We start from the raw sequence: 23,376 nt of genomic DNA, 5'->3' as shown, positions 1-23,376 counted from the left end.
GGTGTCTTAGTTCCAAACATCTTGGGTCTAACTAATAAAGACTAATAGATTTATCTACTAGGACTTTCATTGCTCCAATGAATTCATTCCAAGATTCTTCTGAATTATGAAAATACTATAATTATACTTGATTCTGTTCCAAAGGGCTAATTAATTACTTCTTTAAGGAAGCAAATGAGTATAAGAGAGCTATTTGATTTCTAATTTTTTTCATTTAACTACTTCAAGGGGCACTTAATGCTTGAAATGAGAAAGGAAAAGGAAAAAGTTCATGAATTAATTCAGCAAATATTTATTGATTATCTGCTATGTGCTAGGACCTCTTTTAGCCCCAGAACACAGTTGTAAACAAGGCAGGTAGGTTTCTTGGTCCCATGAAATCCATATTTAGTATGTGTGGGCGGGGTGGCGGGGTGTGTGTGTGGAATATAATATGTATGCAGGTAAATTTTATGAATTTGAACAACAGTTAAAGTGCTATAAAAAGAAAGATAAAATAATGGAATAGAGTGATGGGGAGTGGAAGGGACATTTCTGTCATTTCTGTCCTCTCTTGTGCTGGGGATTGAACCCAGAGTTTCATACATGCTAAGCACACGCTCTAGCATTCAGCTTCTCCCCCAACCTTGGGAGGGCATTTTAGTTACAGAAATCACCTCTGAGAAGGTGACATTTGCTCTGAAATCTAAGAGATGAAAAATAACCAGACACATGAAGTTCTGAGAATTTCCAGGTAGGGGAAATTGTTAGTACAATGGTCTTATTTATCTACTTATTATTGTGCTTGTTTGAGACAGGGTTTCCCTAAAAACTCCAGGGCTTAAGAAATCTCTTGCTTCAGCCTCCCCAGTTGCTGGGACTATAGGCAAAGGCCACTACACCTAGATGCAGTACAGTAGTCTCAAATTGATAAAGAGCTTGGCCTAGCCAGGCGCAGTTGTACTTGCTTGTAATCCCAGCAGGTTGGGATGCTGAGGCAGGAGGATTGTGAGTTTCAAAGCCAGCCTCAGCAAAAGAGAGGCACTAAGCAATTCAGTGAGACATCTCTAAATAAAATACAAAATAGGGCTGGGGACGTGGCTCAGTTGTTGAGTGCCCCTGAGTTCAATCCCCAATACCGAAAAAAATAAAAAAAATAAAAAAGAACTTGGCCTATTCAAGAGACTGAATAGAAGCCTATTATTTAGAACTCGGTAATTGAGGGGAATCATTGAACGCCAGTGATGTTGGTAAGGGGGCATGTTATGAAAAGCATTGTAGAACACAGTAAAGAATTTGACTTAGGTGAGATTCGTGACTAGTGGGGGGTTTAGATAGCCAAGTGAGAGAGGTTTATTTCAATTTTTTTTGGTACCCCCGATTGAACCCAGGGGTGCTGAACAACTGAGCCACGTCCCCAGCCCTTTTTATTTTTTAATTTTGAGATGGGGTCTGGTTAAGTTGTTTAGGGCCTTGCTAAATTGCTGAGGTTGGCTATGAGCTTGTTCTCCTCCTGCCTCAGCCTTCTGAGCTGCTGGATTACAGGTGTGCACCAGCACACCTGGCCAGTTTTAACTTTTGAATAATGATCTCGACTGCTTGATTGAAGAATGTCTCTTAGGGTAGCAAGTGCAGGCACAGGGAGCCAATGAGAAGGCTGTTGTAGTAGTTGAGGTGATTGCTGGCCTGGGGTGGGAGCTAGATACTGAGATAGGGATGGATTAACAACATGTTCTTTGGTTGGAGTTTACCTGACATGGGAGAAGTTTGGTTAGTGGAGAAAACAGTAAAATATCTAATCTGGCCAATTATAAGCAGCGGAGCAACTTTGGTACTATGAGAAATGTTCTGTATATTGTAAAGTGATTTGGAGGCTGAAAGATTCTGGAACGTTACTTAACCCTGGAATGTTATTTATTTATCCTCTGTATGTTATATGGCCTTTTTATCCCCCCCCCCTGCAGTAGGAGTAGGGCCAGTTCTTGCTTTGACTTTGAATATAACCCTAGAGAATAGGGGTGGGAGGACACTCTGGTCTCAGTTCTGTGAATTCCCATATCCCCTGGAATTTGGGTGGTTAGATAATGAAATGGGGGATCATGTCGTTTAAACTAGATTTATTATAAAATCTGTAATAAAGAGCAACATAATCCGAAGTGAGCCATGATCCTCTGTGCCATCATTAGGTAAAACCCACTGCTTGTCAAACATTAATTGTGCATTCAGACACCTGGGTGTTTTGTCAAAATACAAACTTTTTTTCATAGACCTGATACTATAGTTTCTAATAAGCTCTGAAGTGATATTGATGCTTTGGGCCCAAAGACCATTCTCTAAGCAGAGGTCTTACTTGTATTCCTGTCAATGGAGTTCAGCTACAGCTGTTGTTAAAAACCTTTGCCATATACTCATGGAATGACCAATTTTAGGAACTGTCTTCATTTTTTGCCTAAGGAAATTGTGATTAAGTAATCAGACAAGTCCTCTGAGTCTACATGAGGCAGAAGCTAGGTGAAACAGAAGAGTCAAAAACTCCAGGGAGTGGTAGTGAGGAGATCTGGGTTAGGGCCTTGGCTCTGCCACTGTCCTGCTGGTCTCAGACAAGTCCCTGCCCTCTCTGAGTTTGTTTCTCTTGAGGACATATTGGTGATAAAAATCATCACCCCCATCATGCTATGGGGAGCTTCAGATTAGAGATGCATGAAATGGCTCTGTGAACCACAGGTACCACGTCAATGTCAGTGTGGCTCCTGCTGGCCCTACAGTGACAGCTGTTTGTATGAGCGCATCCCTGCTAGTGTTCTTGCGGAACTTGGGGCAGAGGCACGCGAGTTTACTGACAATGAAGGAACTGAAATGCGTCTTCTCTTTTCTCTCTCCCCGCCCATCTCCATTGCAGCGATCGAAACCCAGAGCACCAGCTCTGAGGAACTGGTCCCGAGCCCTCCATCTCCACTCCCCCCGCCTCGAGTGTACAAGCCCTGCTTCGTCTGCCAGGACAAATCATCAGGGTACCACTATGGGGTCAGCGCCTGTGAGGGCTGTAAGGTGAGTACCCATGCTCGTGGGCCGTCATTCTGCCAGTGCTCGCAAGAGGTGACCTACTCAGCTCCAGAAATGGGCCGCTCGGACATCTGTAGGGTCACCTCCAGTCAGTGTGATGGGTGAGGTTGCATTTGATGGCTTTCACTGCTTCCTTGTATCTCTTTTTAGTTTAAAATTCAGAAACATCTGCAAATGACTGATTGGGGTTAAAGATGCTACGGCCCTGAAAACACCCCACATAGCAGTTCTTTTTAGATGATAAGAACCTTTTGAAGGAGTCCTGAAAAGCATCATCCTGTTTCTTTTTAGAACATGCCATCTGGTATCTTTGTAGTTTTATTTTATTTTTAAATATGACTGACAGTCGGCTGAATCAACTTGCAGACAATCCAAGGTTGAAATTAGGATTTATCTCCTGGCTGTTTCCTCAGCCCTGTGGCCTTTGAATTACAGTTTGATTTTCAGCCTGTAGGGACTTGCTACTGTATGTGTGTCATAAATTCAAGAGAGTTGGATTTAAAGTTCCTGCCTACAGAGTACTGGAGGCTGAACGTGTGTCAGAGAGGATATGGCTGCTTTGAATCAAGCTAGACAACTGTTATCAAGTCCAACAGGCTTAATTGAGTGAAAGAGCTTAGGTTTCTTAAAAGAGAAAGAAACAAAACAAAACAAAAAAGACTCATAGGCAAATTCCATATCAGAGTTTCTCAAAGGAACTGTGGCTGTCTTGAGGCAGCCCTTCCCTAGACATTTAATTTAAGTCCTCTCTGGATGGCCGCTCAGCTCTGTTGTTTATACATCTAAATTGCATGATTCATTCGTAGTTGTTAACATGTTGGAGTAATATTACGCGTGCTCCACAGCGCTTTTCTCTTTGGCTTATCAGAATTAGCACTTCCTCACTCACTCTATGTGTTGGTTAGACCCTGTTGTATTTAAAAAAAAGGCTAAATCTTAATGAGTTAAGACAGCAGTCTTTACTGTGGACCAAACCCAGGGGCACTGAACCACTGAGCTACATGCCTAGCCCTGCTTTATATTTTATTTAGAGATGAGGTATCCCTGAATTGCTTAGGGCCTCACTAAGTTGCTGAGACTGGCTTTGAACTTGCCATCCTCCGGCCTCAGCCTCCTGAGCCGCTGGGATTACAGGTGTGTGCCACCACACCCAGCAAGACAGCAGTCTTTTATTTAGCTTTGACTCTCTGTGTTGGCAGTTTGGGCCAGGCTTGTCTGGGAGGTTGATCTGGTCTCAGCTGTGCTGCCCCATGTGTCTCTGGTCAGTCCAGGTTATTGGCAAAGGCAGGGGTCCAGAGGAGAGCACAGAAGCACACAGGTGCCTAGGTGCAGAAGCAACCCCTTCCTGTCAGTCTAGACTTGATGGGTGGGAATATTTTTAGTGGGAGGAGCTTCAAAGTCACATTATAAAGGGAATGGACGTAGGGGGAGAAAAGTAGGTGTCATTTTTTGTATTCAGTCTACCCCACTCCATGTCTAATTCCTGTGAACACAAGTGGGTAGGGACCCTAGCTCTGTGGCCCAGCTCCTCACACATGATCTGGCATATAGTAAGTGTTAAAGATACAGGCCGAACAAACGTGTAAATGCCACTCAGCCCTTCAAAGTAATGATGGGACTCATCCCCTTCTTTTCAGATCATGTAGATAAGCATGTGTCATTTTACAGGGTAATGCTAACTCAGGGAAATTCACCAAAGACTTAGGAACACCTCTCACCCTCTGGGATTTTGAGTGCCTTTTTCAAGGAATTCCCTTTCTTCCAGTAGCTTTCAGTATGGTGGAGAGAAGAGTTAAATGGGAATCCAGCTGATTATTGGCTAAAGAACAAGTGCATCTAATTATCATTCTACTATTGGTACCCCTTAGCTGCATCTAATGAAATGTATCCTGAGATTTGGGAAGGCTTCAGCAGAATGCTAGTTCACTGTGTCCATTTGCTGTGAACTTACAAATAAATCATTTTCTGGTGTTCATTCAAAAGTCAAATGAAAAGTTGCTTTTTCTATATCCAAAAACTTTTAAGTCATCTCATGTCCAGAAATTTGAGAAGAGTGTGTTGTTTCTCTGTCTGCCTGCTCTCCTAATGTCCTGGGGAAAGAAACAATCCAACGTGGTCCTCCCTCGTGGCCCAGGCCAGGACGTGCAGAGTGAGCCATTTCCCAGTCTGTACAGTGCAAACCGTTTTCACCAGTCACAGTCAGTTCGTTCTCTGACCTCTTGGTTTAACTTGGGATTCTGACTCTTTAGGAAAAACCCCAACTAAAACAAAACCCATACCAGCACAAACAGCTTGGATAAACTCAGCTAAGTGGTCCAGAGACACAGGATGGTATATCTTTTTAACAGAACCATAAACCCAGCCAGATCAGATGAATTCTCCAGCCAGATGTTGAATCTGATCATTTTTTTGTTGTTGGTGGGCCTCTGGACATGCAGAATGCCTTTCTTCCTGGTTGTGGAGAAAGACTTAGTCTGCATTTTTACTTCTGGGAATCTATAGTGAAAAAAAAAGTCACAAAACTAAAAAACATGGGAAGGCAAATGTAGAATATAGCAGCTAAAGAAAGACATACAAGTTTTAAAGTATAAAACAATCTTATGATTATTTTTAAAAATTACCAACACAGTGAAGAGTTTATTATATATATATGTATATATATATATATATATATGTGTGTGTGTGTGTGTGTGTGTGTGTGTGTGTGTGTATGTGTATATACATACACCTTGGAAGAAAACCCCTGTTAAAACTCAGTCTTTCTATGAGTATTTGCATTGTTGTTGTTTAAAAGTTTTATAAAAATAGGATTTTTGTTGTGTATTGGTTTTTAAACTTCTTTTTGAAGCTTAATAACATCTCATCACCAGAACTTCAACAACTGTATATTTTTATGGTCACACAATTAATGTAATTATTCATGGTTATAATTTGGTTAGTTAATATTGTTATATACAATTAGGGTGTTTCCAGTTTGCCTCTTTTATAAATAAAACCTTAAAAACATACGCCTTTCAGTGTACCTCTGATAATTTCTTCAGGATAAATTAGTAGAAGTGGGCATTCTAAGTGGTTTTATGCATTTTTTTTAAGGCTTTTGATACACATATCCAAAATGTCTTGAGAAAATACATGTCAATCTATGCTCTGTTAGTCTGAAAAAATTAATCCTATTGAAGACTATTTGGACTCTCTCCCTTGAAATAATTGGGTCATGGATGGAGAAGCAACTTTTTTTTTGGAGTTTTCCCTATATATAACGTGATATTTAGAATGGGCCACATGTATGATATCATTTTGGGCAACCAGCAGATTCACCAGTGAACCCATGGTTGACCTATAGTTGCTGGTCTACCCTTTGTCTGGAGACCCAAGGTCACTGCTCTGGTCTGGGAGCCTCTTCTCTAAAGTAGGACTCCCAAACAGAACTCAGAATATATCTTCAAAAAATAATGCATACAGTGGCTTCTGCTTGTCATAACCAGGATGACCTTATTGACCATTATTTGGGAAAGAGAACCTTTCATCTTCCTAGGGACCAGGTGGTAATCTCAGCCACTGTTGCAGACATATGATGATGGTCAGAATTTAATGAATGGGTTGTGGTTCACCTCTGGGAATGGTCAGTGGTTGCTGTATTGACACAACATCACTATGGCAACATAACCTCTAGACACGCCCTTGGGATGTCCCGTTTAGGGGATTTCCAGCTGAGCAATGGCAGTTTCTTTTTTATGCAGGGCACAAAGAGTACATAAAATGAACATTCAGTGTGGTTAGCCAGGAAGGTTTGGCAATATAAAATCATAAAGCAATGTTAAAATAAAATAATAAGACAATAAAAAATAAATTAAGACAATATAAAATAATGTGTCTTTAGGAAACAGTCTCATTACTCAGGGCTAAAATTTATGCACAATCTTGGCCTTAATCATATTTTACACTTCTATTTTCTTAGCTTTCAAAGAGTGTAGAGTCTAGTGTGAGAATACCACTTGAACCCTAGCTAGGCTACTTTTTTGCTTGGTGTTCTTGGCCAAGCATGTTAAATTTTCTTTCTCTCTCTTATCTGGAAAAATGGAGATAATGTCACCTCCTCCACAGTACTGTTGTGAGCATAAAATTAGTTACTATATATGAGGCATATAGAAGAGTAGCTGGCACATAATGACTATTTGTGCTTAATTATTATTAGTATTAGCATTAACTTATAATAATTACTTTTGCATACGGTATGGTAACATCAGTTCTAATCTTAGGACTCCTCACATAATGTTCTTACATCATTTCCTCATTCCTTTATTCAAAATTAAAAAAAGAAGAAAAGGAAAACACATTGCCTCTTTCATTCATTCAACACTCAAGACCCAATCTGAGCCTCCCTGGATTATTGTAGAACAGGGATTGGCAATTGTTTCTGCAGAGAGCCATAGGATAAATATGAGGGCCATATGGCCTCTGTCATAATGACTTAACTCTGCTATTGTAGCAGGAAGGGAGTCACATATAAGATGCAAAAGAATGGGTGCGGTTTTATTCCAACAAAAGTTTACTTAGGAAGACAAGCAATGAGCCAAGTTTGTTGCTTGGGCTGTGGTTCTCTGACCCCTGCCACAGACATGGTGTTATGTTCCTTCTCACAATTTCTAACACTCAGAAGCTGGTAGTCCAAAGTGCTCATGTGACAGATGGCAGGTCAGCTGGTTCTGGTGGACCAGAGGCCTGGGATTGCTGAACCCCTCCTCACTGCAAAAAGCGTTGCTGCATACCTGCCCAGGGCTTCATGACTTGGTAGACTCCAGACCACTCTCACTGTCTGCTTGTTCCTTTTCCCCCTCATTTACACTCAATGAGTAGTTTCTCATCATCCAAAAATCAGAAAAATCAATGATTTCCTTGTAATCAAGTTACTTCCAGAAACAACTGGCATCCCACTTAGGAAAGGTTTTTCGATGTGTACTATGAGCTGCTGTGTCAGTTAGCTTTTCCTGCTGGGCAAATAACCCAGTTGCTTATTGGCTAACTGCAGTGGGCCCGGATCACAATACTGGGCAGTGTTCTTGTCTCAGCTGGCTGGGCTTGGATCACATGATCTACGATGGCCTCACTCACCTTGACTGGGGCCTTGGTTAGATTTCTGATTCTTCCCAAAAGTTGCTGCTTGCCTTTAGCCTCACCGGGGCTTGTTGACAAGGGTGTCAACGATTTCCCACCAGAGAGAGGACCATCATGGACACGTCAATCCTGTTCACCTCTGTTTGCAGCACTTTGGCTGTGTCCTGTCGACTAAACCAATTACATGACTGAACCTAGATTCAGTGGATAGAGAAACAACCTATGTGTTAGGGGGACAAGTGACAAAACCACCTTGCAAAAAGGAGAGCCCACCAGAGCCGGCCTGTACTTATTCACTGTCTTCTATTATTCCCTAGTTTCATGGGCAAGTCTCTTAACAACTGTGTTCACTCTTCAGTCACCTTTTAGCATTTTTGTGTTGAATACCCACCGGGTTTCAGGGCCTCCGTCAGGTGCTAGTGAATACAACAAAGTTCCTTAGGGAACGTTGAACTTGCTGTCTCATACCGGGGACAGAGGATAAAGTTGGAAGAAAATTAACAAAGCGGTCTGATAAAGAAAAAAATTGAGGGGTACTTGATTTAATAGGAGGAGGTAGAATCTTCGGGCTGAGAAGAAATCAGATGGCACATTGTAGGTCACGTGAATTCTAGGGTCATTTCCACCTCCACCAGCTGTGTCTGTTAATTGACTTTTCTGGGCCTTAGCAAATCCACAAGCTTGAACCCCCATCCCATGCCAAACACAAACATAAAAGCAGTGCACCCTGTCGTTGCAGGGTTGGGGATGGCTTATCTGGGGTTGCAGTCCCACTGTTTCCAAGTCCCTGTGTGGAGTAGGGGGAACCCTTGCTGCTTATCTCCTCTTCCCCAGGCATTTGGGCATTGTCTACCCGTAGCCCATTTCATTCCAATAGCAGCTCTGCACAGTGGGCTTCCTGACCCCATTTTATAGATGAGGAAACTGAGGTTTAGAGAAGTTTAAGAACTTGCCCTCTGCTGGAGCTGGGGTTCAAGTTTTGAACTTGCTGTAAGACACCCCACTGGGTCAGTTGCATTCAAATAGGAGGTAGGAAGTGGTGGTGCTGGGGCTTTGGTGGGCCACTAAAAACAGGTAGGAGCAGACTGAAACACCCTATCACTTTGATCATCTCAAAAGAAGTGACATCTTTGCCACAAAAGATCAAAAAAAGAAGAGCTTACAGTCTTTCCCTAGATGGTCTTTCCCTAGAAGGGACAGTTAGCAGGCAGCTGCCCCACCCCCCACCCCCATGGTGGGGCATCTCCACAAGGGTGCAGAGGAAATGCTGTTGAAGGTCACATTGGTCACCTTCTATTTAAAGCAGCGTTAAGATTCAACGCCACCAGCCCCCTCAGTCCCTCAGGGCTAATTCTGTCCATTTTCTCATCCGCCTTTGTTTTCCTTGCCTCTGAGGAGAAGGAGGCCCCCATCCCGTGACAGTGTTCGGCTTCTGGGCAAGGTTTTTCCTGGCAAGAAGCAAGTAGAATGTTCCCTCACAAAAAGGTTCTCAATCAGGAAGATGGATGTCTGCACTTAATTTTAGAACTTCTATTAAATACTATAAATGTGCTTAGTGATTTTATTTGACCAAGGCCATTTGAAACTATATTTTTAAGAATTGGTGTGGATAAACATGAACGTTCTGCTCTGTTGGGAGAACCGCTTTCTTCACCCTAAGAGTTGTTTCTGTTTAGGGGTTCGCTATAGTACTGAGCCCCAAGAACAATATAATGTTACTAAAGACGGTAGCAAAAATACCTTGGTGTCCATGTACTAAAGTGGATCATGAAGCCGTCAAGTTCATTATCGTGGATAGTCCTTGAATCACACTTGGTAGGTTCCCTTATCCACCAGTGGAGAATGGATTTATTCTCTGGTTCATCAAATGTATTGAAGCAGGCTCTGGGACATAGAAATGGCATACTGGGGGTATTTTGTTTCCAGTGTTATGTCCTAGAGCCTAGAAAGTACCCAACACAGTGCCTGTCAAGAGGACAGACCCACAATAAGTATTTGCAAATGACTGATTGGCAGAGGAGTGGTGGTGGGCACCAAGAAGGAGCCTTGGATTCCCCTCATACATTCAGGGGAGGCTGTACAGAAAAGTTAGTTTTATAGCTGTGTAAGCACTTTCCACACGGGTAAGGGGAAAGGAGCGGTCCAGGCAAGAGCTGAAGGCAGGGCCTGGTGTTGTGGCGCCTCCTATAATCCCAGTGGCTCAGGAGGCTGAGGCAGGAGGATCGAGAGTTCAAAGCCAGTCTCAACTTACCGAGGTCCTAAGCAACTCAGCAAGACCCTGTATTAGATAAAATAAAATAAGGTGGGGGAGCTGGGGATGTGGCTCAGTGATTAAGTACCCTGGTTCAATCCCTGGTACCAAAAAAAAAAAAAAGTGTTGAAGGCGGGACAGGAAGATAAGAGAATGTAGAATGAAACAGCCGAGGAAGAATTATGTGACAGAATGGAAAGGCCATTCTGTGTAAGCCACCAGCCAAGGCACCAGACATTCAAAAGGGCTGGTTCTCATTTCCTCAAGGAAACCTCTGGAGCCCAGCTGGACTCCCTTTCTTTACATTTTCTGTGGCACTTTTCATAATCAAAAATGTTACTATTTTGAGTCATTTGTTCAATATCAGTCTCCTCCTTCAGACTTCCAACTCCAGGAGGTCCGGGACCAGTCTCTCTCCTCACAACCCAATTGCCAGTGGGTAGCATAACGCAAGTGATGCACATAGTAGGGCCTCAGTGCATGTGCTTGTAAAATATAAATCAAACCTAAGTGTTCAGGAATTAGTAGAGTCATGCATTGCACATAAAAATCAGATATAATGATACATATAAAAGTATAACTATTCATTTTGTCCAATTAGATAATAAATTATACCTAATTACATAGGGTTTACAATGATACATTCATGTAAACTTTCATGAAATTTTATAAACAGGATGAGGCCTCTGGTGGCCAAAGTCCAACTGATTTTCTTCGTAATTCCTGCCTTCTACCTCAAAGTTAACTCTTCACTGCAAAAGATATGTTCTGTTTGCTATCGTCTTCAAGAACTAGCAACTGGAATGATATACTTAAGAGCACCCAAGGGCCAGGTGCTGTGACGCATGCCTGTAATCCCAGCAGCTTGGGAGGCTGAGGCAGGAGGATCGTGTGTTCAAAGCCAGCATCAGCAATTTAGCAAGGCCCTAAGCAGCTCAGTGAGACCTTGTCTCTAAATAAAATATAAAAAAGGACTGGCTCAGTGGTTCAATGCCCCTGAGTTCAAGTCCCAGTACCAAAATTGGGGTGGGGGGACACTGTTTTAAAGAAGAAAAATCTCAGCACGTAGAATCTAGTTCCATATCCAGGAACATCAGGGCAGCTGGAGTAACAGTCTCTCTTTTCTAGTGATAGATCCCATGGAGGAGAAAACATTTTTCTTCTGCATGAATTTTGATCTAAATTGAGAAATCACTTTGCTTAGAAAAAGCAGAATACTCTGCTCCCTCCACCCCCTTTTCTGCTATATGAATAAACAGGAAGTAGAGGGCGAATTCTGAATTAGTCTGCAACCCTGTATTTTTTTCCCCCTCATGTTGCCCGGGTGAAATAGTTTATTTAATTTGGTGGTTTTAAGTGGTTTATAGTTTTTTGATGGTTGAAAGTTCAGGAATGCTGATTTAAATGTTTACTTTCCATGTTTGTTATTTGAAAACATCTAGATTACTCTCATTTGCTCTTTTTGTATATCAAACAAACTAAAGGTCTACAATTTTTGGTGAAGGTTTTTGCCTTGTCATCGAGTACAGGAAGAATTCCCAATATTCATGGTTAACCTATCAATTTGAAAATGGCTTACCTCCCAATGATGTCTTAAGGATCTGTTTCATGATGATTTTGGTCAATTACAAAAATCACCAAATATCAATACTCCATTTTCTAATTTCAAGCAAATAGTAGGTAGGAAACTAAATAAGTTGTGTTCTCAAAGTTCCTAGGGATCATCATCTAAAATTGCATGGTAACCATGTATTACAAGTACACCAAACCAAAAAACAAAAACAACCCTAAAAATGTTATTTTTGTCACCGAGATTAAAGTGTACTTTTAGAGTGATAGAAATCATGACTGAAAATAATTTTCGGTCAAAAAAAACTTATACCTTAGTAGATAATGCTTTAGTCATTTTTAGAAGAGTGTTTCAGTCCTCTTTCTTTATGACCCTTTTACTAAAGATGTTGAATAGAGAGCTTTGCATTCTGTCTTCCCTTCTGTGTACAGAGGTAAAAAGAAGTGAAATTATTTGGGAAGGCCCTTCTGCGTTTTTTGTTTATTTGTTTTATTTTGGTACTAGGGATTGAAACCAAGGGCACTTAACTACTAAGTTACATCCCCAGCCCTTTCTGTTTTTAATTTTGAGACAGCGTCTTGCTAAATGCCGAGGGCCTGATTAAGTTGCTGAGGCTGGCTTTGAACTCATGATCCTCCTGCCTCAGCCTTCCTAGCTGTTGGGATTACAGGCATGCACCACTGTGCCTGGATATGGCCCTTCTGTTTTATTAATTCCCCTCACCTTCTCTTTACCAGGGCAATACCATGAACCTGTGGTCTTCCCACTCTCCACAGCCGCCACCTGTATATCTGTCCCAACTTATCATCTGTGTAAAACCACAGAAACAATAAAAATATATTTGTATAGCCTTGGTGTTTTGAAAGCATTTTCATGTATGTAATGAAATTCAGTTGGGTTTAGCTAAAATATAAATATACTCCAGAGACTGGGGTTGTGGCTTAGTGGTAGAGCACTTGCCTAGCAGGTATGAGACCCTGGGTTTGATGCTCAGCACTGCGTGCATGCATGCATGAATAAATAAATAAATAAATAGGTGTGTCCACCTACAACTAAAAAAATTAATATATTGTAATATATTAATATAATAAACATACACACACACACACACACACTCCAAAGAATTTCTTTCTTTCTTACATAACAGTTCAAGGCACATATTTCTGGCTGGAAACCTTCTCTTTTCCACATAGGGACTAGAAACTCAGGTTGCATCCAGTGTTGTACTTTGGCATTGGCTAGTTCCTTAGCTCATCTGATTCTAGCTACTGGAATGGGTCAAAGAGCCTGGAGCAGGCAGCACACCTGCTTCTTAAAAGCTGGTCCTGGAGTGCTATGTCATTGGCTAGAACAGTTCATGTGACCAACACAACCATGAAGGAGCCTGGGAGATGTAGTCCAACCATGTGCCTGGGTACAGCCCTCATGGAAAGAAATGATGGATGTTGGGTGGGGGTTAATAATTTCTACCGTTAGTTGGTTTCTTTTGTTTTGTTTTATTCTTTGGTTTTTATTTGACCTTAATAATTTTAGAAAAGAAGGTGGAATTTTTTTTTTTTCCGCATTCATTGCATAGATGAGGAAAACAGGCACTAACAAGATAAAGTTCTAACTTGTCTGTGGCCTTGACTTATGATCTGATTTTATGACTGAATGGTTACTGTAGAACCATTGGATATATCCATATCTCCTTGGATATATTTCTGCACTTATATTTTCCCTGAATCTCATCAAACTGTCTTTTCAAAGCCTGTGATTCTAAACATCTCCAAATTCCTAGTATGTTATGTTTTGACATTTTGAGAGATTGGGAAAAATCTTACTCGGGGTTAGATTCCAGTCTCAACCCACAAAGCAAAAACAAAACAAAAACAAAAACAAAAACAAACAAACAAAAAAAAACAACACACACACACAAAATGACCCCAGAAAATCCCTGTGGAGAGTAAACTGTTGGAGTCTGTCATATATCTCTCATTAGGACCTACAAAGTCAGTCCTTCCTTCAGCTTTGCAGATTGCTGTCCCCTCCCTGAAATACCAGATGAAATAGTTATTTTCTGTTCTCATCGTGACAAAGGTATGTGTCCTTAAGCACAAGAATCGTACCATATAACACAATGCACGTGTCATGAAAACCACACTATTCTTAGATGTTTCCTTGTTCCTGCGCTTCACCTATCATAATTTCTTCGGGACTGGAATTTCTCTTGAGTTTTTTATGAACTATGCCTTTTCTTGTTATTGTCGTTCAGTATTTTTCCACTTCAGAATGAAGACTAGATGTGGGATATGGATAAGCAACACCAGAATGAGGAATCTTAGGTTCTGTGGACCCCAGAACTCATCCCTGGAAAAAAAAAATCTGGAGAAGAGAGTTGCAATCTGTGTGCCTCTCCTGCCTGCACAATGCTGGCATTGTCTGGGGTAAAGGGGAAAAGCTGGGGTTCTGGCAGGCCTGCCCCATTAGAGCCTTGTCCCTTGTTCCATATTGAAAAGATGACATTCCTTTGCTAGCAATGTCCTGCCGGATTTCTGGCACCAGTTCTGTGGCCAGCACTGTCGCCTGGGGCATTTTTGTTTGGGTTGGTTTAGTTTTACTTCAAAAACAGCAAAGTGCAGACTGTATATCTGTACTAGGTAGAACTGTTTTTGCAGAGCTAGTTGTCAAACTTGTCAGTACAGTCAGGTGGTCCCTCTGCCAGGGTGTCTGCTTCCCGTTGGCTAGTGTCAAAATTCGAGAAGTACGTTGAGCTTCCTACCTTGTTCTCAAATGTTCTGAGGCAGCCTGGGGTCTGAACATAAGCTCCTCCTCTCTCAGGATTTCATGTAATGCTTCATGTATAACAGAACTTGGTGGATTTGCAAAGTAAATATCCCAGTAAGAAAAAACAAAATCTTCACTGACCCTCTCAGTTCTGCTTCTATGGAGGCTTTTTGTACGTCTTAGGGGGAAAAAAATAGTCCTTTAAATTGCCTGTCTGCATCCGAAGTGGAGCATGTAATGTACTTCTCAGGTTCTATGAGCCCTAAAGTAATGAGCAGAAGAAAACTCCGAGGTAGGTCAGTGACAGGGAGAATGCTTTGGTTTTATGAAAGATTTTCATGGTTAAACAAATTTGGAGAAGCTGGAATGACCGAGCAATGTTAATTCTCTGGGCTTTTGAACCTGAAAATAGCAGCATTCTAAAGTACACAACACCACCATTCATACAGCCCGGAAAGTCCCCCAAATCATGAAAATTGTCCTTGTTACTCAAACCCAGCAGAGATCATCTGATTGTCCCTCAAGGAAATGAGAGTTTTAGCCTCTATATTGTACTCAAATTGTAGATGAGCTATGCTATATTGAGGGACTTTGGGAATGTGGGCACACTTTTTGCCAAGAAATACTTTGAAAGCTGTTGCCCAATTTATGTATACTGCCCCTAAGTAACATAAATAATTCATTTCAGTAATATTCTGAGGAGAGCTGTGGTCATTGATATTTATCAGCTTCCAGAGTTATGTCCTATCACCGCTGAAGCTTCTTCAACTGGTTTTGACCCTAAGTTAGCCAGTCCATAATCCTGATGCTCTGAAGGTATTGTTGATGGCATCTATTCCATGTTAGTCCACAATATGTCATATTGGTGATTTCATCCAAAACTTTATGTTAATTTTTTTTTTTTTTTTTTTTTTTGTGGTGCTGGGGATTGAACCCAGGGCCTTGTGCATGCAAGGCAAGCCCTTTACCAACTGAGCTATCTCCCCAACCCATGCTAAAATTCTTGTATATCTTTCAGTATGTTTGTTGTATTGAAGTGTGGTAGAAGAAGTATAAAAGTTTTCAGTCTAATGCCAGCAATTTCGAGACAGGGTATCAGAAATTCAGCAATTCTGCTATTTCTGGTTATTTTCCCTGAAATGGAATTAAAGTACAATTCCTCATCCAATTGTACTTGAGTCTTAAGTTATTACTGCCTGTTTAAGGAGTTTAGAGTGTGGCCTTTTTAAATGCATATTTGGTGCTCATTCTTGCCAGTCAACCAAAGATTCGAGTTGCTTCTTGTACATAATGTACATACTGGTATAGTTTGGATGTGAGGCATCCACCAAAAACTCATGTGTGAGACAACAAAAGAATGTTCAGAGGTGAAATGATTAGATTAGGAGAACTATAACCTAATCAGTGATTAGTCCATTGTTAGGGGTTAACTGGGAGGTGGTAACTGTCAGCAGGTAAGGTGTGTCTGGAGGAGGTAGGTTTCTGGGTGTGCCTGGAGGTTTATATCTTGTCCTCATGAGTGATACTGCCTTTCTGTTTCCTTGTTACCATGTCCTCACCTGCTTCTTCCACCATGATGTTCTGCCTCACCTCAGGCCCAGAGTTATAGAGTCAGCCCTCTATGGACTGAGTCCTCTGAAACTGTGAGCCAAAATAAACTTTTCCTTTTCGGTTTTCTTGTCGGATCTTTTGGTCACAGTGACAAAAAGGCTGATGAAAACACATAGAGATAAGAGATTTATTTCTGAGATATTTGTGGTACATAGGAGCGCCAGAAAATCATCGAACACATCACAAAGCCTAAATGAGTCTTACTGTCATCACAGAGAGTATATTTGACTTAATATACAAACTCATAATGGAATCATTTCTTCCTTTATACCCATGTGCAAGACATATGCTCTTAGAAACTTCACAAGATTAATGTCATAGACCTGGTGATGCAAGAAACTCAAAAGAGTCTTTTTGAGTGAGTGTGTCTGGATCAAGTACTTCTTCCTTTGTTATTTTATTCTTTTCATCCCTCTTTTATGAGTCCTGGGCCTCAGAAAGAGCATTCCCATTCTCTGTCATGTACATTATTTGAAATAAGAGCATCGGAAGAGGGATGATAACAGTGACCTCCACGGAGCTGAATCCTGTAGCATTGTGCTGGAGTGGGCAGACTATCATGTCCACATAACAGGAGAGATGGACAAAATGACTGAAGATAAATTATATTTAAGTGTATTGGTATTAATTATCTAGTATTGTAATAACTCATTTTAAATAATAAAACTGAAATCCCTGCAAGGACATATAAATCAATTTCAATGGGAAGAACAAATGGTTTAGCAAAATTTGGGGGAATTTGTTATCTTTGTAACATTTGCTTTCTCTTTAGGTCATAAGAGGAACTCGGTCACAGAGGTGTGGGTAATTCCTGGTTCTGAATTCTTGCTGGGTCACGATTCAACTCTCTTCTTCAATTAGGAGGGCCCTTTGCCTTGGAGGTGGCATTCAAGTTCAGTCTCCTTCTTGTTCCCCCCTGTTCTGTGGTCCTGGTACTCCTGCAGGAAGTGAGTCTGCTCCCCCCTGTTCTGTGGTCCTGGTACTCCTGCAGGAAGTGAGTCTGCTCCCCCCTGTTCTGTGGTCCTGGTACTCCTGCAGGAAGTGAGTCTGTGGTTTGTTATTCTCACAGTGACATCCTTCCTTCCATCCCAGTTGGGGCCATATCTCTTCCCATTTTTGCAAAGATAAGGCCAGATGATGCTTCAGGAACACACTTAAAATTACAGTGACTGAGAACAGTAGTTATTGGTCCCTCCTGCCACAGGTCTAGTTTGGATAGACAAGAGCTCCATGTCATCCTCACTGGGGGAATCAAGACTGAGTGTCACCGACATTGAGAACATCACTGTCCTTTGCATCAAGGTGTGAAGAACCAGGGGGCATTGCGTGCTGCTTTTTTTTTTTTTTTTTAACTTTTATTTATTTATTTTTATCATTATCTCTTTTTTTTTTTTTTTTTGAGAGTGAGAAATATTTTTTGAAAAATTTTTTTTCAGCTTTTCTATCCTTTTACTGGATCTCCAACTTCCATTGTCACTTCCATGCACAACTCACTGATGAAAGCAATTCTCCTGTCCCTGCCCTATCCAAATAGAATAGAGAAACGCAATCTTCCCAGGTGTCTAAAGGGAGGAGAATGGACAATTAGTCATGTTTATCCCTCCCTCTGCCCCAAGAATCACCACAATTGTTTCTTTCCCCATGATTATATGGTTCCCAACATAGAGGACAGGTCCCTTCAGTATCAGACCCAACCAGGCACTTCTGTAGAACCCTTTGAGCAAAACCTTTGTCTTTGGTTGTGCCCTCTATTTTTATTTGATATTCTTGGTAGATGGTTTTACAAATTCCTTAAGCATAGTTTATAGAGTAAGTTTACAGAGAAACATTGCATCACACCCAAAATCATGATCCTAATGTATGGCTCATTTTAATTTTCAATAATTTCCCACCCCCCCCTTTTCTCTGGGGAACTCCCTAAAAGTTAGGGGGAAGCTGCTATCTTTGTCTATATGTGAGAAACCCTGTCTCAGAAATACACCCTCCCTATTTTGTATAATTACCATTTCTCTAGTGATGGCTATTAGTGCTGAGTCGTCACTAATAGCCATCCCGATGTGCCTGGCAGGGTTCCCGTACTGTAACTTCTGTTGTGGCACCTACTGTCATTTGAAATTATTTTGTTAATTGTCTGCTTTTCCTTTCCCACTAGTATATAAATGCTAGGAGAATAAGAACTTTGTGAGTCTTGTTTACTTCTGTAGTCTAAGCACCTCCAACAAAGCTTGGCATGACGTAGGCATTCAATACATGTTTGTTTCACTCTACAATATGCGCAATCAGAAAAATGAGAAGTTACACTCCATTTATGTATGATTTATCAAAACGTACACATGCATTCTACTATCATGTACAACTAATTAAACAAATTGAATTTTTTAAAAAAAATTAAAAAGCAAAATTTTAAAAAAGCTTGTTTAATGAATCAATAATAAATAAAATGCAGAAAAGGTGGAGGAAGACAACAGGATTAGAACACATGTGTGCCAGGTCCAAGTTATCATAGAGCACAGGATAAGGGGCAGATGGAGGACATGTCTAGGACAATGCCAGCCAAGTGTGTCCCAACAGAAACGAAAGGAAGATTGACACTTTCAGTAGGAATCCTTCTCCATGCTATTTTTATTTTTAGGAGAAGTGTTCTCCTCTGAACATCCAGTGCTATGCAGGATGCCCTCTCCATCTGTCTTACTGTCTCTTCCCTGTTCCCCTTTCCACCTGCTCTGGGCATGGGGCAGGTAAGGTGAGAACATTTGGGCTCAATTTGCTGCATGATGATATGGCCTGTTGGTGTCGGCCAAGGATAATTATTTTCTTGATAGGGTGGTTGAACTTACCGAATACTAGGGTCACTTCTTAGGCCCAAGTTGAACTGGTTCTCATTTCAAATATTGGTCTTTCTCCATTTGTCACACATAACAGTGAAATAATAGATGCCTTCTTTTCAATTTGAAATGATAGATCCTATAAGTACAGAACATATCGTAGTTTCCTGAGGGTTTATGAACACAGCATCTCCTTGTCTTTTAACTGCTCTCTTAGGAGGGTAAGATGGAAAGAGTCGAACCTCTTCTTCCTTAGGGCTTAACGTCTACATAAGGGTTTTTATTTTGTTTTGCTTTTGCTTTGCTTTGCTTTGCTTTGCTTTGAGGTGCTTGAAATGGAAACCAGGGTCTCACATGTACCTGGCCAGTGCTCTACCACTGACCTGCCTGCTACTCTACACCCCAGTCCAAGATTTAACATCTAAAATAAGAGTATGAGGTGAAAGTTGCATATGATTAAAATGACCCTTAGATCTTTCACACATTATGTCTCAGTTACTGTTACTACATAACAAACCATTCCATCCCCCCACCCCGATTCCCATACTAGGAATTGAACCCAGGGACAATTCACCATTGAGCTCCATCCCCAGCCCTATTTTTCTTTCTTTCTTTTCATTTATTTTTGGAGACAGGGTCTCACTAAGTTTCCCATTCTTGATCTTGAAACTGTGATCCTCCTGCTTCAACCTCCTGAGAAGCTGGGATTACAGGCATGCACCATCATGCCTGGCTGCCATCCCAAATCTAAATGGTATAAAAAAGCCACCTTTCCCTCACTGACTCTTTGGGTCACTAATCTAGATAAGGTGAGGATAGCTCATTTTTATTTTATGCAGTCTGTGGCATCAGATGGTAGGACTCAGCATCTGGAGATGATTTGATGCCTGGAAGGTAGAATCCTTGGGTGATACTTTCACTAATGGTTCTGATAAGTCCTATCTCCCGTGGAGCAGGTTCTCAGCTAGAGCTATATACCAGAACATGAGTAGCTTCCCAACGTGGCTAGAGCTTCCTTACAACATGGCAGCTCCAGAGGCATCAAACTTATTCCATGGTGGCTCAGGGGTGCAAAATCTACAGAGAACAGGGTGGAAACCGGTGACTTTTTCTGTCCCACAGTTTCTTCTGTGAAATTAATTTGATAAAAGCAGTCACAAACCCACCAGATTCAATGGAAAGGCACACAAACCCTCTCTTACTGGAATGGTACCAGAGTCACTTTGAAAGAACAGCTGGGATGGGAGACATCATCGTGGCCATCTTTGGAAAATCCAGTCTGCTGCACACTGGGTTTTGTTCTGAACCACAGGCTTCTTCTTCCGTTACGTACCAAATTAAGAAGGTGGCTTGTTTTTAAGAAAATGTAGGAAAAATATGTAATTTTATGGACTAGAAAGGCTTGTGGCTCAATTTGAAAAGCAGATGGGAACAGACACAGGCTGAGGGAACCCTGGGTTCATACCACCCATCCTGCCCCACTTCTGAGCATAGATTTACTAAGTGGCAGGTAGGCTTGTGGCTGCCACCTGCCGTTAAGCTGCTGTGAGTGGTATGACCTCACAAGTAACTTACAGTGTACATGATGCCTACAGCAACAAAGAGAAGAGTCAATCAAGACCCAGCTCTGCCCGCTTATCACCCAGGGAGTGGTCTTGGGTTCAGGCCCTACTCTCTCCTGGCTTACGTCACATTGTACCACCATTATCGTATTGACTCTAGTCCATTTAATGAATTTCTATTTTTACTAAATGTGGATTCTAATACCAAAAGCATTCATTAAATATATTCCTTCCTGAGATCTATTTCTGAGCACGACCAGGTTGCTGAACTCCCGTTGACTTCATCCGAAATTCTCTTTGGCCTCAGTTTGGAAGTTGTCGATGGGCTTTTAATTACACCCTCTGGCAAAGGAGAAAGAGCATAAACCCGCATAAATTCTGTACATATTTCTAAGGCTGGGCTGTTTAAAAAATGCTGTATGTCTGTCTTTTTTTTTTTTTTTTTTCCTCTTTGAACTTGGACATGAATTTTTGTGAGGTACAACATGTCAAGGGAAGGGCAGTGAGAAAATATGCAGGGGTATTTATTTAAAAATTACTCGGTGAGTTCATCATGGTGTGTTCACACTGGTTTTAATGCCATATTCTGAAAAGCAGATGGGATTTTAAATCCCATCCCACTGTATTTTAAATGGCTGCTTTAAAAAATCTCAGACTTGCTGTGCACACTATCACACAGTCCATGCCTCTCTCTGAACGTGAACTTTTTCTAACTTTCAAATTAGAATTAACCCCCAAGTTATTTATTATCTGTTCCTATGTAAAATTTTAGCACAAAATCAAATGAAATTGTGCTGAATTTTATTCACATTGTTATAAATAAAGTACATCCAATGATTTTTTTTGTTTGTTCTGGAGATTGAACCCAGGGCCACTTTGTCACTGAGTTACAATCGCAACCCTTTTCATTTTTTGAGACAGGTCTTGCTAAGTTGTTTAGGTCCTTGCTAAATTGCTGACTTTGAACTTGCAACCCTCCTGCCTCAGCCTCCTGAGTTGCTGGGATTATAGGTATGGGCCACCATGCCCAGCGCAATGAATGTATAGAATTTTGTAGATTTAAAGAACATCTCTAAAATGAGGAAAGTGTTCCTGGAGGCTTTTTTATTTTTATTTATTTATTTTTTTGGTACCAGTGATTAAACCCAGAGGCACTACTTAACCACATGTCCAGCCCTTTTTATTTTTTTATTTTGTGACCGGATCTTGCTAAGTTGCCTAGGGCCTCGCTAAGTTGCTGAGGCTGGCTTTGAACTTTCAATCCTCCTGCCTCCACCTCCCAAGAAGCTGGGATTACACCCTCCTGGCAGCTTTTGTTACTTGGTTAGGCAGAATTGTGAGATCTCTGAAGACTTCAGATGTCTTACTTGGTTCAACGTCTGAGGATACCATCTGTCAGGGCTTCTTTCTCTTGTAAAGGAGGCTCGATAGTCCCTGATCACAGAATCCACAGGTCATGTAGATCCCTCTGTAGGACTCAACCTCTCCCTTCCAAGATGTTTTTGAATAGCAACCACAGAAACAGACTAACAGATTCCACCAGCTCCTTGCTACTGTGCAGTGATTATGAGCAGTGCAGTGACCAGGAAGACAGAAAAGAATCTGAATAGCCCACAAAATGACAAATACCCCATAATTACGAAAGGTTGTTTGGATTTGTTTGAAAAGGGAAAATTTGAATACTTCTCAGCAAACTTAATTTTAGTGAAATAATATTAGTCTGATATAGTTCCTGCTTTTGCTATTATTTATGTGTATCTCTTTAGCCTTTGCTAATAAATTCCCTTAGACTGGAAATTGGGGGGGTCTGAATTCAAATCCTGGATCCATCACTTTCTTGGACAAATCACTGAAACCAGTTTGATCTTTTGTGGAATAAGAATAATAACCTCTGTGTACTGCAATTATTTTGGAAAATAAATAATGCACACACACAGATCTTCTTTAGTGGTAACTAAGCACTTGTCTAGCATTTACTGTATGCCCAACTTATTTTAACTCATTTAATCTTCATAGCAGCTTTATGAAATAGGTCCTGTTAATGCTGCATTTCCCAGGTAGGGTGTGGTACCTGGGCCAAGTCAGTGGGCTTCCAGGTTACTTCTCTTTTCCTTCTCCTTTGTGAATCTGATTCTCTACCTGTGATGTGAGCTGGGATAGGTTCACACGGTAGCTAAGTTATTCTATCTTCCGTCTTTCTCATTCTCTGACTTGAGGCAAGGATGCATTTGGTCATGTCTCATTCAGTTTTTAATATAAGAGTCCCTGTATTTCAGTTCATTTGCCTGAGTTTAGGGTAAAAGGATGCTTGATCATTAGCTATAGAAATCAGTCCCTTGAGAAGTCAGTCTGATTATTTTTCTTGTTGGAGTCAATTTGACTATTGGAGTTGAGAATTCAGGTGCTCACTGGGAGCACCAGGCAGTAAGTGAATAATGCGGGCTGTTTTGGACAGCATGGCAGGGTCCTCGCTCTCTTCTAATTCGTCACCACCCTCAATCAGTGTAGTGGGAGCTTTAACCTGGTTCAAATCACCTGGATGGCTCCTTAAATGACAGGTTAGTGGGTCTCGCTGCCAGAATTTTGAATCCAGAAGGTCTGGAAATGCACCTTTCTAAAAAAATCTCTAGGCTG

At 41.2% G+C, this 23,376-nt stretch overlaps 1 protein-coding gene across 4 annotated transcripts in view; it reads left to right on the top strand.

The window, feature by feature from the left end:
* The window catches only part of Rarb (retinoic acid receptor beta), a 693,377-nt gene that overhangs the window by 559,266 nt on the left and 110,735 nt on the right, over nt 1-23,376 (top strand). For all 4 annotated transcript variants that reach the window (XM_047532671.1, XM_047532672.1, XM_047532674.1 and 1 more), the window contains one exon: nt 2,879-3,027. In XM_047532671.1, coding sequence (XP_047388627.1) covers nt 2,879-3,027 — 149 coding nt within the window. The remainder of the gene's footprint in view (nt 1-2,878; nt 3,028-23,376) is intronic.

The sequence above is a fragment of the Sciurus carolinensis genome, chromosome 17 (genome assembly GCF_902686445.1).
Source record: "Sciurus carolinensis chromosome 17, mSciCar1.2, whole genome shotgun sequence".
Classification (NCBI taxonomy): Eukaryota; Metazoa; Chordata; class Mammalia; order Rodentia; family Sciuridae; genus Sciurus; species Sciurus carolinensis.
Note: the sequence above shows the minus strand (reverse complement) of the source record. Positions and strands in the feature narration are given on the sequence as shown.